We start from the raw sequence: 16,101 nt of genomic DNA, 5'->3' as shown, positions 1-16,101 counted from the left end.
TGTGTGCTTTGTTTTGTTTTGTGACAGTCTCCCTCTATATCCCAGGCTGGCCTAGAACCCACACTACATGTATCCCAGATGGACTTCCAACTCTTGGGGATGTTCCTTCCTTGTTTTGCCAAGTTCTGGGATTAGAGGAGAGAAGCACCACACTGTGTCATATGCTCTGCCTTCTTTATCATCCCAGTTCCCGGTCTTTGTGGTTCTGTAACTCTTGCCCTTTTTGAAGACACTTGGAAGGAAGCAAAAATACCTGTATAGTGAAATAGATTATCCATGATATTTTGTTCAGAAGTTCACATTGAAAGAAGTAAGGTCTAAAATATGACATTTGTTATTGCGAAATTTTGTACAGGATATAAAACCCCGTGTGTCTGTAAATTCCCTAAACCCTCATGCAAGTTATTTGTCCAACATGTCGAGCCTAATGGCAAAAATCCCTCTCTACCAATAAATAAGGCAACTTAAACAGAAGATTCATGGTGAGGCCAGAAAATTCCTCTATAAATAATGGCATATTACCTCGGGAGGAGGAAGGTAAAGGAGAGGGCATTAGAACATTAGCACAGTAAGCAAAGGATATTCCCATTACTAAGTAATCTGTGCTATTCATCCAAATCTAGGTCATGAATAAAGATATAATCACAAGTGAGATGTGTTTTACATTGTGGAATGGAGCTAGAGTTTGCATATACAGATGGAATGACCTGCTTCCCAGAGTGCAATCACTAGATTATAGCAATACCCTTATTATTTCTAGTTAAGGAGAGATGATTTTGAAGCACAATGTCTCTGGTTCTGACCTGTATCTCATTCAAACTCATTTTTGAAATGATCCACAGTGTATTTTTTGCAGATATTTTTATGAGAGATTAATACATAGATATAGCATCTATAAGTTCCAAGATGTCAAAAGAGACAATAAATTGTATGTTCATATTATTTTTCTTATTTTATTAAATAATGACTTGGGCATATTTAATTAAGGAAAAATCTATCCTAGAATGTAAAATCGAGGGGTTTCCTAAGGGTTTGTATCGTGACTTGGACTTTAGAATGTTTTCTGTACTTTTTGCAGCTAACTAGCTAATCTCCCTAATCATTTTTAGTATTAAAAACTTTCTTGACTTGGTTCCATTGCTTTACCATCTGTATAGTAGTGTTCTTTTTTTAAGTCTCTTCTTAAAACATAACTGCATAGCCTGGCATTCTGACTTCTGGGAGGTCTCCAGTGAACTTCCTCTTTAAGTAACTAGCCATTTTATGTCCATGCTTATAATTCTGTCCCTTAGTCCAGTGTCTTTGAGATTAACTATCCATCATTTGTTTGTGGTTTGTCAGTTCCAAACTTTGACATGTTTTCTTAACTCTTCTCCAAATTTCTTTTCAAACTTGTGTATACTTCTTAAACTGTGAGACTCTGTATGTGAAGGTACCTCTGCCCATAAATTGTTCAGCTCGGGATTTAAGCTCCTTAAAAGGGGCAGACTACCATTAAAGAAAACTCAAGAATGTCGTTTTATTGATTATGTGTTCATATTGTATTTAAAGTAACTGCTCAGTTCTCATTAAGTAAAAAAAAAAAAAAAATAGTTATCTGGGCAAGAGAGATGGTTCAGCATTTAAGTGCAATGGCTGCTCTTCGGGAGGGCCTGGGTTCAATTCCCTGCATCCTATGGCAGCTCACAATGGTCTGTAACGCCAGTTCCAGGAAGATCAGAAACCTTCACACCAATGCATATAAAATAATGCCAAATAAATTACCTATAAAAAGAAATACCTATTTATGCTTCATCAGTATTAAGTGTTCTGTATACTTAACTTATTGCTAAGACTGCTTGTCTGAGTCAGGTGTGGTGGCTTGTGCCTATAATACTAGCACTTTAAAGACAGGGGGTGGGACGGTGCTATGAGTTAAGTGAACCCAGTCTGAGCTAGAGTTTTAAAGACTATTACTCAAAAATACTTAAGTGTATAAAAAAGGATGCCTTTCCAAAAAGAATACTACACCTGAAGTGAACTGACAGTGAACCTACCGTCTCATAAGCTGCAAATTAGGCAAGGCTGAAGTAAACATTCATAAAAGAAAAATATGGATAGACATATCAAACACATATAATAAATAGCATTATAGATAAGAAGAGAGGAGTGCATTTTCCAGTCTTTTGTGAAGCAGCCTCTGAAGTCTGCCATTTACGAAAAGAAAAGATGTATAAGGACTCACATTGCTTTTTAATTAATAGAAATTACATTTTCCTTACCAACTTAATTTATAGACCACCATGACCAATAGGTGCCATATCATCATACTTTCCCATGTTCCATGTTTTACTAGGGCTTCATTTTTACAATTTGTGTTGCTTGGTTTCTACTACCTGGTGTAGTGGTGGTGGTGGTGGTGGTGGTGTGTGTGTGTGTGTGTGTGTGTGTGTGTGTGTGTGTGTGTGTGTGTGAAAATTACACTGATTGTTCAGACAGCATCAATAAAGGGAAAGATGCAACCCTGTAATTACCTGAAGGGCACCTTGCTGTCAATAGTTCAGAAGATAGCAAAACAAATCAGCCAACAATCACTTTGTACTTAGGAAAGCTCAGAGTTGAGACTGGTAATCAAGATAGCTTTGTGAAATGAAAATTGAGCTGAACCATTTTAATTTATTTCTATGAAAGAATAGGTTTCCTGTAGTCCAGGAGAAAAAAAAATGTTTCCTCATTCCTTAAGATTTGTACTCCTTCCTGAGTGACATTCTTTATCAATATGATTAACAAGAAGTAGGTGGTAAACTTCAGGATACTACTCCATCTACCATTAAGACAGTACCTGACCTGCATCTGGAGATAGAGCCACAGAGTTAACATTCTAGGGCCTCTTTCTATCACAGCACAGTACCATAAGTGATTATGCCTCATGTGATTATTCAGGAACTAGAGCCTGTGAAAAACATGATTCAGAATGAATGAATGAATGAATGAATGAATGAATGAATGAATGAATGACCTGCTGCATATCACAGAAGACAGAAATCTCTAGATAGTAACCAGGGTATTTTTGTCTTTTCCTGTCTCTCCCATCACTCAAAGAAGAGCTATATGGTTTATATAAAGAGAGAATTCAAGGATTCATTCAAAGTATGATAGAGTAGACTTAAAATATTAGATATGTATGTTGCATCAAAACGAGAATCATGTTCAGTTGAATGGACATCAGGCACATAGTATAGAGACAAGGCAAAGTAAAAATACACCACAAAATACAGATTCTTGAGGTTTAGTGCAACATACATTAAACAGTGTGTAAAGTGTTACTTTTTTAAAGAACACACTAGAAATGTGGTAAACCAAAGAGATACTATCTTTCTTATTATCTTTATTAGAAGACAATGACTTTGTTCTCCAATTTTAGGAACTCCTGTTTTAGAATTCTCTAAGTGTTCTATAGCATATGTTTTAGAACTTACCACGTACACTTACTCTTGGAAATTTAGGTTGTTCTCGTTTCAGGTAATATGTAAAAGGATTAGACCAAGTTTTATATTACAATAGATGATGGAAATGGGCAACCAAATCTTTGCTTTAAAATAATGTGAATCTAAGTTAATGTAACTGATTTTAATAGATTCAGAGTTCAGTTTGGAATGAGGAGTTTCAAATACAGATTAATGCCCTCACCAAAATAAGTATATTATTTCCCAAGGAGGCAGTATGAAAGGATTGGTGACTGCAATCGATATATTGGATCTAACTTTACAGTTGCACTTGAAAATTAGAATAATTTGAGCATTAAAAACTGATAGAAATAGAATGGCATACTTCTTTAGAGTATTATTGCAATCCTCGTTTTCTTACTTTAGGGGTAGATATACCATAATGGAGAAACCTAGAGTTGAAATATAATGTCTAACAGATAGAAGAGACCCATAGGAATACCCTATTGTTATTAAATTTAAGAAAAAAAGATATCTATGAGGAAGTTTTTATTATAGAAACAGTCACAGAACTTTGTAATCTCTGCATTCAACAGGCTGAGGCAGGATGGTTGAGCCTGGGGAAGGGGCAGGGATCAAGGCCACAGATTTTCACAAAAGACCTCCACATCCCTTACAATATGAACTTGGAACTTGGGCATGCCAGTAAGTACTAAAGACAAGCTACACCTCTAGGAAAATATTTTAAAGGAAACTATTGACTGGGTTTCTTTTACATAGAGGTTAATAGACAAGACAGTGGCTTAAAATCTGACAGCTTTTGCTGAGATGTAAGGAAGTATTTCCTTTTTACAGGTGATACAGTCAGACTAGGTTCCTGGGGGGATATCATGGAACTCTATCTACATTTAGAGGTCTAAGCTCATATTTCCTGAGGAACATTCCTATTGGGCAAGTCTGTATATTCTACTTCTCAAGGTAACTTGATATACTCATCCAGGTCTACCCACACTTCTCACTACACCTCAGTTGGTTACATTAGAACCTTATTGAGGGGAGAGGTCTGTTGCTTGGTGGTTCATAACTTGCATTGGATCGTGCATTGAATCCTGAGCACTGAAAAGCAAAACAACAAAACCTTATTGATTGTGCTGCCGCTCCTAGCTTCTTAGAGACAGTATTAAGCAGTAAACACAGGCCGCAGAATGGTAACTTAACACTCCTATATTTTCCTCCACTCATACATCCCTGAGATGTTTTTCCATTAAAATATTGTGTCAGTCACTTCAGAATTTCATTTTCTTCCTTTAGCTCAAAAAAGTTATAGATTAATTTCCTATAGTCACTCAAAGCATTTCATAGATTTTAATCAAATAGTAGTCCATAGAGACATGTTGAACTCAATTGTTTTTCTTTCTGAGATGCAAACGCGGATGCTCACATTCCTATTACAAAAATGTCTGCTAAAACCGGCAGCATTTGAATAGCTTTTCTATGCTACAGATTGCAGATTAACTTCTAGCTAATCATAGTTCAGCACTCTAATGGGCTGTGACGGGAGAGACAGTTTTTCCTCCAACTTCAGATCACATGTTTTTGCAGTTGGAAGGCAAATTTTAAAGGAAGGCCTTAGGGATCACAGCCAGCCATCATTATTGGCGCATGACCGCTTTGTAACCAACTGCAAGTTTAATATCCAAGGAGATTTGCACATAACAGTCTTTTTTTCTTTCTTCTTGTTTTTAATAATTTACCTTTGAGATTCTCTTCACGACTATGCTGGTGTGCAAAGATCTGTTTGTCTCTCAAACCTCCAGATATGTACTGCAAGTGAAAGACACATTAATTTTTTATTTGTTTCCTAAGGAGTTTGAGCAGTGAGCTGGTTGTGCAGAATAAAAGAGGGCTTCTTCAGTGAGCACTTACTTGAATTCACTTCAGCTTCCTTTCTTACCTGTAACACATTAGTTTCTTCATGAGTCTGTCCCCTGTCATTTATACAAATCAACTCACGGAACTTTTTACATAAACCATCTACCCAAATCAGAAAACATTTTGTCTTAAAAGATTACTGAGGATCTGTATGGTATTAATGTTTGAGAACCCCATAAATAATCTCCTCGAAAAAAGTAAACACCCCACTTTTGAAATTAGCATGCATCTTTTTCTTAACCTTGGAGGCTCTGAGTAAGTCCTAATCTCTGCCAAAGGAGGTTTCTGGGCAGAAAAATGAGCTTCATTGCTATGACAAGTCACAAATATTAGTACTCAGAAACACTCAGCATTGGCATTTCTAAGAAAATCGGTATAGATGGATAGACAGTAATGACACAAAGCCTATAGGTGATTAGAAGAAAGCCACCCTTCCAAATTACTGTAGTGTTTTTTTTTTCAAGACTGCTATGATTTTTTTTTTACAATAAAGAAATATGAGGTGTATGGGGAACTATATGTGGAGGTGTTCTTGGTAATTTAATGTTTTGAAAACTCCCAAGCTGAAAACTCTTATTATGTAAATCAACTAGTTCCAGCTGCTAATTCGAAGAAAGAAGAGTATGGAAAGTTTAACTAGGTTTTGACCTTTTATGTTCTGAATATTATATTAGGGAAGAGGGAGACAAAGTTTAGAGGTTCTATTGTATAAGATGTATGGGGAAGAAGAAGTGAGAAGGGACATTAAAAGAGAGACTGCATAGAAGTGTGTGAGAACCTACAGGAAATATTGATTAAAATTTCAAGCTATGCAAAGGACACTAAAGAGACTGGAGGATAATGGGCAATGGGGAGACAAGGTCAGAGGCTTTGTATGGAGTGATAGTATATAAGGCTTTGTAAACTATTGGAAGGGCACTGAATAGTAATAAATGGATTTTCTACCAGACAAGCAGAGTTTGAGAGGAAAGTAAAAATATGTGGGACAGGAAAGTACAGTCCAGAAAGGAGATGAACAAAGACCAACATTGTCTGTAGAAAGAAAGGAACATGAGAATCAAAGAGAAAGATTCTATTTTGTTTCTGCATTACCCGTGGTCCATGGTACATCTGTGATTCATACCATATTTACATAGGTTAAAGTGCAAGACTCTAAGCACCATCTAGCTATGCTATCAGTATATTTGTTTAGTGTCTGTTACTGAGTCACCTAACTACTTGAGGAAGCTAATCAAGGTTTCAATTACGCCTGTAAGTAAGAAAGTTATACCTCTGTTGCAATTGTAGCTGATTGGTTGATGAAGTATTCATGAGATCTTTCATAAGAGGAACTTTAAAGGTCACTTGTACCATAATAAGTGCAAATCTCTGGGAAAGAAAAAGTTTAGCAGTATTATAGTGCTTATAAAGTCTTAAGAGGCTCTGACTCTCCAAGACTGGTTGCTGCAGTTGAAAACTCATTGCCCTGAGCATTTGTCGTGACTTCTTCAATCCAATATGCCCTTTAAGCACAATGAAACTATAGAGAAGGACTATCTAATGTTGTTTGCCATTAATTAAAGAATAGGATTTCTCCCTTTCGTTAATGGAAAGCCTTAATTTGATCATGATTGCTGCTGAAAATTCTAATGAATGACTACAGTGGTTTCCTCCTGCAATCATATGGTTCTTCAATTTCTCAGTCAAATGCTACAAATCTCATCTTAAGCTTCTCATTTGTAACCCGGTGTTATCATTCTAAAATGAGAGAGGAAAATCTGGACAAATGTGGATCCTGGTTTACTGCTACCACAAGTATTTAGGATTTTCACTCACGTATATCAAACCAACAGATAAGACCACAGCCCAGCTTACCTATACATTACTTTGCGACATAATACATTGAGATTTGTATCTTCACAGTGCTTTGATCTGGCTTCTAGGAAAATGTACAGAATTTTAGAAGACTCACTAGCAGTCAGGACCGTTAAAGGCTATCTGTAGAGTAAAATGTTAGGAGGAAGAAATTTGACAAGGAAAAGAGAGGACATTTCTGGAAAGCATTAATAAAATGGGTAAGGGCATTTGTGTATGGTTGACACCATCCCATGGCTTGACAGTTTAGGCTGTTTCTCTGGCTTCTGTAAATCTTAAGGCATAACAAGTGAATCCCCTGTTTTGAGAAGAATAAGAAAGAAATGATGCAAACTCCTTATTTGGAAAGTTTCTGCATTATCACTATACTGCACAGAGAAACTCCTCTGGTGAGTTCTGAGAGCTACACTAAACTATGGTTAGAAAGGTACAATTTAAAGATAGGGGCCTGTGAACTCCCAAACCATGGATTATTGAATAGATTTACAGCGTCATACACGAATTCCTCCTGTGGACTAGGCCTTACACCAGTCCTAAGACAGTGGGTTACCCCCATAGCATATGCCACTATTGCACCCATGGGCATATCTTACCAATCTGTCACAGAATTCACAACTGAATAAGACTGTTAATTATTTATTCCCCACATGCCAACAAAGTACCTTCCAGTACTATGAAAGCTAACCAGCACAGACGATGCTACCTAGTCAGTATCAACTAGATTTCTCCATGTCCTGTGGCCAATATAAATGCTTTCTTCAGCAATAGGGTTTCACCATCATATTATGACGGGCAACCAAGAGCAATGGCAATAGCCTATACTATTTGAGAGGTCTCCAAGACTCCCAACAACTCAAGGGGAGGTATCCCACAACTGAAACTGTGCTTTTTATTTATTACCTATAACTTATTGTATAAAATAACTCCATTCAAACTCATATACTGATATAAAAATGAATTGGAAATATATTATAAAATTCCCACCTTTGCTTTATTTTCTCTTAAAACTCTTCATTGTACTAAAAATAAAATGTAGCATTTACATGAGCTATGCCTTTGTATATGCCATTTTTGGTTAATGGATCTCCCTTGTTATGCACATCAATGGTAGTAAGATGATTCATTTGTTCATTTTCAACAAAACAGTAGAGATTTTATTCAGTGATGTGACATTGTTGGTGACTATTGTTGTAGTAAATTTTAGACATGTTTTATGTTATATTTTTTCTTCATTCTTTTTACTAATTCTCTGAAAGATAGTTATATTAGTAAAACTTAGACTTCATTCTATAAACAAATCTTTACCTTGTAGGAAGCTGCTATGAAAACATTTTTCACTTAGCATCCTTTAACAGAGTACCTTTGTGTAGAAGCACAGAATCTAATTGGTTGTCATACTCCACACTAACAATAATGCTTACTTAAAAATATATACGTATATGTGTGTGCATGGGCATGTGTATTAAAATGTTCACTGAAGTTGGACATGTAATATAATACTGCTAGTAGTTGTCAATTTTTCAATTATTTTAAACTTACCTTAAATTTTCCCCTCATGCTTTTGCTCTGTCGGGAGCGGTCTTTGCAGTGTTGTAATCGGACCAGCCAAGCGGCCCCAAGTCCATACCTGAGTGGTGGAGTATGGATGAGGGAAAGGCTAGCTATAGAAAGACAGAGAGACACAATAAAGGTCAGGAGAGCAGATCAGTCAATGCTGAAATGCTACGAGTTTATTTTTCACCATTCTTATATACCTTAACCAAAAAGTGGAACACAGTATCATGTATATGGAACAAACAGACTTTTCTTCCTCACTCATTCCAAGGGTTCAATAACTACACTTTAGCTCTTACTACTTGTTCCCTAGCCTTGAGGTCAGGAGTAACCATACCTCAGATTCAACTTCTCCTTCCTTAGCCTTGACAGTCAGGAGTAGCAACACCTCAGATTCAGGTCTTTTGTTATATGGACTAAAATGGAGTACAGCCATCTTTATGGGTACCCACATTGCTCTTTTGTTTTTAGCTTTGTAATAGTTAAGGTGAAAAGAATCCATCCCTCTAAAGAGTTCTCTCCCTCATTATCAGCTTCTATGCTTTTAGATGTTAAACTAAGTTTGAAATTTCTTACCTTTCACTCTAACAAATTTAAAGGTTATTGATATGAAACCATTATTATGAGGATTGATGAACTTATTATTTAAGTCTCTAGCTCTCTAGCATAGTTAACTAGATACTCATTCAAGCCTCCATTTCATCCAGAATTGTAGTATATTTGTATAGCTGCCAAATTTCTTCCTTAGACTCTTTGATATTATTGATTACCTTATTGTCTACCATCTTCAGTTGTATAAGTTATGAACTTTTATATAAACTCATGGTTTTTAATTTTATTTACCATCAGAAATAACTTTTAGAGGAGTATGTGAAGAACATTGCAGAAGTGGAATAATTCAAGGCAATGGACAATATAAATCCTACCTCAAGAATCTCTATCAGCATTTCTTAACTGAAAACAGACTTTATATTTGGATATTTTAATATAATAATTTGTATAATCTTAATTAGATAGCCTAGTGATTCAAAAGATATGTATAAAACTGAATGGAGGCTTGAGAAAAGGAATTTTAGATTCATTAAGTGAAAAACCAAGATGCCAACCAGGCCTGGTGGTGCATGCCTATAATCCTAACACTTTGGGAAATAAATCATGAGAATCACGAGATCGCTAGCCTTCAGTACATATTAAGACCTTTTGTCAAAAAGCAAAAGAAGAAAGAGAAATAGATTAATAAATCATAATATGTCCACTAAAATTTGAATTTTATATAAATTATAACATTTTAGAGTCAATGTATATTAGATAATGTATGATTTCTGTGCTTTAAATGTGTCCTAAATATTGTATAGAATATACTTAGATTTAAATACTCATTGTTTATCTGAAATTCAAATGTAGCCAATTATTCTATAATTTTCACAACAGCTCCTCTTGTGTATAGTTTACATGAACATGGTTGAGGATGCCAAGCATCCATAAGTGGTTCTAGAAATTATGTACTTGTGTAGCCTTGGACATGTCACTTCATCTATCTGAACTGAAATTTCATGTATAAATGAGATTGAATAATACTTGCATGAGTAGTTTTATCTGTATAGAGATATGAGTGGTTTTATCTGTATAAAGATTAGAAAGTATGTCTTAAAAACATTAGACACATAATAGATTTCCACTAAAGCATAGCTTTTATTATCAGAGTAAGGCAGTATATAAAAAAACAGACTGTATTTCTGCTGCTTTCATACCACAGCAATCATAGCAGAAGACTTTTCTGACTAGATAAGATATGGCTATTTGTCACTGAATACAGTGCATCCTGCAGGTGTGGACAATAGCTGGATGTTCTCTGATCTCTAATACCACCCACTTGAAGATAGTGTCAGATCCCAAAGTTTGAGGGTTTAGTCCCTAAGCATATTGATCTACTTCTGAAGCCAGGCCCAGGCCTTATTTTGTGTTTCTGACCCTATACATCCTTAGACTAATTTCCTAAAGTAGTTTATAGTATTCTGAAAAACATTTTTTAATCAACTTACTGTTAACAATACTTTAAAGAATAGAAATAAACAGGCAGGTGAAAGTGATACATAAGAGGAGACTTGAACTACTTCAAGTACAGTAGATCCATTAGCATACCAAATGCACTACCACTTTTGATATCCCTTAAATCTATAATGGCTCCCTCTATTATGGTATCTCTTTTCTTGTTTTTTCTTGTTCTTCTTTATTTTTCCCCAACTCAGTCTTCCTGCTCCTTCATGTTCTCCTCTCCCCTCCTCTTTTCCCCTCCTCTTTCTCCTAACTCCTTCTTCCCGTCCCCCACCTGCTCCCAATTTGCTCAGGAGTTCTTGTCTCTTTCTCCTTCTTAACATAGGGCCATGTTTTTCTCTCTTAGGGTCCTCCTAGTTTCCTACCTTCTCTGGGGGTGTGGATTGTAGGTTGGTGATCTTTTTCTCTGTCTAAAATCCACATATGAGTGAGTACGTATCATGTTCCTCTTTTAGTGACTGGGTTACCACACTCAGGTTGGGTTCTTCTAGTTCCATCCATTTACCTGCAAATTTCAAGATTCCATTGTTGTTTTTGTTTGTTTGGGTTTTTTTTGTTTGTTTGTTTTTTGTTTTTGTTTTTTTTTTTTTTTTTTGGCCGAGTAGTACTCTATTGTATAAATGTACCACGTACCACATTTTCTCCATCCATTCTTCAGTTAAGGGACATTTAGGTTGCTTCCAGGTAATGTTGTTATGTTATGTTATGCTATGAATATAGTTGAACAGATGTGCTTGTTGTATGTATATCTTTTTAGTGTAAACTTAAAAGCAGAATTATTGGATCTTGAGGTAGACAGATTCCCATTTTCCTGAGGAACGGGCATACTGATTTCCAAAATGGCTGTACTTTGTGTTCTCTCTCTCCACATCCTCTCCAGCATAAACTGTCTTTGGTATTTTTTATTTTAACCATTCTGGTATCTCAGAGTTGTTTTGATTTGCATTTCCCTGATAGCTGAGGACATTGAGCACTTTCTTAAGTGTCTTTCAGTCTTTTTGATTTCCTCTATTGAGAGTTCTCTGTTCAGTTCTGTACCCCACTTTTTAATTTGATTGTTTGGTGTTTTGGTAACTAGCTTCTTGATTTCTTTGTATATTTTGGAAATCAGCCCTCTGTCAGATGTGGGGTTGGTGAATATTTTTTCCCATTCTGTAGGCTGCCGTTATTTTCTTGTTAACTGTATCCTTTGCCTTATATAAGCTTCTCAGTTTCAGGAGGTTCCATTTATTAATTGTCTGTCCCACACTACCGTCTCGCCAGCAAGAACGACGTGGCACACTCAGGATCCTTCTGCAGTAAAGCTTTAATGCATCTTGAGAGGGAGAGCATAAGCTTACAGAGCGGAGACCCCAAACATCCAAAACCCAACCCTTCTATAGGTTTACAACATTCGCCTCGGACGTGTCACCTCCTGACTGGCTGCAGCCCATCGGCCCATATGACACCACGGGAGAGGCAGAGGCCAAGGGAGGGAAAATCACCCTGCACCTGTGCACTGACTTGTTTACTCTCAACGCCAGCCAGATGCAGGCGCCATCTTGTAATGGAGAAAGCCGGGATGGCTCCCTACAATTGTCCATCTCAGTGTCTGTGCTGCTGGTGTTATGTTCAAAAGACAGTCTCCTGTAACAATTCCTTCAAGGGTACCTCCCACTTTCTCTTCTAAGAGGTTCAGTGTGGCTGGATTTATGTTGAGGTCTTTGATCCATTTGGACTTAAATTTTGTTCATGGCAATAGATATAGATCTGTCTGCAGTCTTCTACACATCACCATCCAGTTATGCTAGCACCATTTTTTGAAGGTGCTTTCTTTTTTTCATTGTATAATTTTAGCTGCTTTTTCCAAAATCAGGTGTTCATAGGTATGTGGGTTAATATCAAGGTTTTTCAGTTTGATCCGATTGGTCTTCCTGTCTATTTTTGTGTCAGTACTAAGCTGCTTTCAGTACTATAGCTCTTTAGTAGAGCTTAAAGTCAGGGATGGTGATGCTTCTGGAAGTTCCTTTATTGTACAAGGTCGTTTTGGCTGTCCTGGGTCTTTTGTTTTTCTGTATAATGTTGAATATCATCCTTCCAAGGTCTGTGAAGAATTGTGCTGGGATTTTAATGGGGATTGCATTGAATTTGTAAATTGCTTTTGGCAAGATTGACATTTTTACTATGTTGATCCTGCCTATCCATGAGCATGGGAGATCTTTCCATTTTCTGGTATCTTCTTAAATTTCTTTCTTGAAAGACTCAAATTGCTTGCTATACAGGTCTTTCACTTGTATAGAAAGTGTTACCCCAAGATATTTTATGTTGGTTGTGGCTATTGTAAAGGGTGATATTTCTCTGATTCTTTTCTCAGGCCCTTTATTGTCTATATATAGTAGAGCCTAACTCCTCAATCCAGTTTATTGGCCTCAGACTGATAGCTGCGAAACCAGCATAAGAATGACCTAGACCCCCTGAACATGGGTCTCAATTAGGAGGCCTGGGAAGTGTGTGGTACCTCTAACAAGGGAACCAGGATGTATCTCCAAACAGGGACATCAGGAGCCCATTCCTCATGGAGGGACACTGCCTTAGCAAAGAGACATGGGGGAGGGCGTAGGCCCTACCCCAAATTATTTGACAGACTTTCATGATCCCTCATGGAAGGTCTCAACCTTCCTGGGGAGTGGATGGGGGATGGGATGGAAGGTCTGTGGGGGCCATGGGAGGATGAGAGATAGAGGGAACTGGGATCTGTATGTAAAATAAGAAAATAATTTAAAAAGGAAAGAAAGAGTTTAAAAAAGAAAGAAAAGGTAACCTGATTATGAGTCAACACTGGGTGGTTTTCTTTGACTCTTATTTCACAGTTTCATATATGTATGCAGTACTTTCTGGTCTTATAATCCCTCCACTTTCTCTGAACGTCCTATATCCCCACCAGCTCCCATCCACATCTCAACAGCTCCCTATTCTTTTTTCATGTCTTGTGTTTTATTTTGTTTGTGCTTTAGAACACATTGGGACTAAGCAGAACTACTCATGGAAGAATGGACATAAATATTTTCATTGGTTTCCTGAGTAACCCACCTGTGGCCAAATCACTGGAAACCACTACTTCCCTCCCTCTCAGCAGCCATAGACTGCTATTAGATACTTTGGGTGTGTCCCATCTGTGGATCAAGGTTGATGAACTTGGTCTTATGCAGTCTCTGTGGAAGCAGCAATAGTTGTTGTGAATTCACTAGTACCATGGCCACATCATGTTCATTAGACAGGGTTTTACATTCTTTCTTCATATCTTCCACCACTTACATTCTTCCTTCCTCCTATTTTGAGGTGTTCCCTTAGTCTTAGAGGAGCTAATATGTGTACCACTGAAGAATGTGTAGTCCCTGCTCACTTGCTCTCCAAATTTTCTTTCTGAAACTCCTTGTTCTCAATCTGGACCTGTTTGCCCTTCAGGTGACATTTGGCAGTCTCAAGAGACCTATTTTGTTGCCACATTGTGGGTAGAGATCAAAGATGCCATCACACATCTTCCAATGCATAAGCCAACCCCTACAACGCAACAACAAAAATCACCTTGCCCCAAATGTCAGTAGTGCTAATATTGAGAGGCTGCACTGAAATGTAAAATCTAGTTTGTACCTTTAAGTGGAAATCTTCGATTCTGTCTACAGTAGCCAGATAGTTGTATGTTCTTAACCTAATGAGGGAAGTATTTGCCTAATGAGGGAAGTAAGGTAATAGATGCCACAGAGGTAAAAATCAGTTAGATTTTATAGGCAGAAATCGATCTTTTCAAGCCAGGAGAATTGTTCTGAGGGGTTTTCGGGAGTATTTTAAACTATCCTGCCCTTTAACATGAAAAAATACTTCAGTATAGACTCAGACTCCTTAAGGCAAAAACCTTGGGGGGTATTCTAGGGGTTTGGTCTTTTTTAAATACTTGCTGGAACAATATAGTTTTAGGGAAAGTGTAAACTTTCATCAAGCATAAACTTAAGTACATACTATGAAATATATCCAATCAAACATAATTGCAGGGGAAAAGAGAACATGAAGGAATGAACTAGTAGTTGATGTGTCTTTAAAATGTAGTGATTGATGTGAGCTCCATAGAAGCTGACATTATTTCATCTGGTCATGTTGCTTTAACTTTCTCCAGTATCGTGTACAGGAATGTACTCATTCACTGGAAATCCAGAGATATTGAAGAGATTGAAATCTGTTTCATCATTTCCATCAGTCTCACCATATAAAAAGCTACAAAACTTGCAGGTGATTCTTTCATGTCCTGCATCATTAGGTGTAATCATTCCACCAGCAACACAACCACCTACACATAATAGACTAAAATACCTTGATTATAATGTATTAGGCTCTGCTGAAACACTTCATGTGCACATCTCATTTCTCATCACAGATATCCTGTGAGGTAGATTTTTTTTAACCCATTTTTCAGATAACAGGAAAATTTTCAATAAGAGATGAAATACTCACTTTGCTTATATATCAAAAGTAGTTCTTATTTTAACAATGAGGAAAGTACTTTCATCATTAAACCTACAACATAGATATAACCCTATTTTCCTCCCACAACACATAATGAAAACTGAAAACATTGTTTTCAATTTTTTTGAGAAGAGATGTCTTAAGGATAATTGTTTGTCTCTGTCAACAAACAGTATATGCCCACACTCTGAGGCTGCTATGAAAATTTCCCATCTCTGCAAACTTGTAGAAGCTTTAAAGTGCAAGCCTTCTCCATTCTATAGAGTGTAGAAGATGGATGCGATTTATTTGTTTATTTGTTTATTTATTTATTTATTTGTCTTCAGGAAGCACTGAAAGAAAACCATAAGAGAAAAGAAATGGAAGAGAAGAGCAGAAGGGCAAAACTTGCGAAAGAGAAAGCTGAACAGGAGAAGCTGGAACGCCAGAAGAAGAAGAAGCAGCTCATTGATATAAACAAAGGTACAAAACCATTTCTAAACTGTTTCTAATGCTTGGAGTGACAGCACAGGCCTGGGAGGCATGAAGATTTCAGTCTCCAGATAATTTGTTACAGCTTAGTAAGCCTCTTTTAAAATTAATACATAATATATATATACACATATATTCAGACACACACATATATAAAAGTAATTGAATTTTATAAAGATGTGTAAAGTACACAGTGATTATGTTAAAAAATAATTATAAAGTGATTTTATTCTTGGTAGAATACTCAAACTTTATTGCTTTTTTTCCTGTTAGATTTATCTTATTTTGTTGTTTTTATTTCTTATCCTTCTAC

General features: G+C 36.7%; 1 protein-coding gene across 1 annotated transcript in view; it reads left to right on the top strand.

Annotated features, from left to right (window-relative positions):
• The window catches only part of Diaph2 (diaphanous related formin 2), a gene marked incomplete at its 5' end in the record, with an annotated part of 564,399 nt that overhangs the window by 382,876 nt on the left and 165,422 nt on the right, over positions 1-16,101 (top strand). The window contains one exon of the mRNA XM_051179135.1: positions 15,644-15,779. Within this exon, the coding sequence (XP_051035092.1) occupies positions 15,644-15,779 (136 nt within the window). The remainder of the gene's footprint in view (positions 1-15,643; positions 15,780-16,101) is intronic.

This window comes from Phodopus roborovskii, unplaced genomic scaffold, assembly GCF_943737965.1.
Source record: "Phodopus roborovskii unplaced genomic scaffold, PHOROB, whole genome shotgun sequence".
Classification (NCBI taxonomy): Eukaryota; Metazoa; Chordata; class Mammalia; order Rodentia; family Cricetidae; genus Phodopus; species Phodopus roborovskii.
The sequence above is the reverse complement of the archived record's forward strand: the minus strand, read 5'-3'. Positions and strand labels throughout refer to the sequence as shown.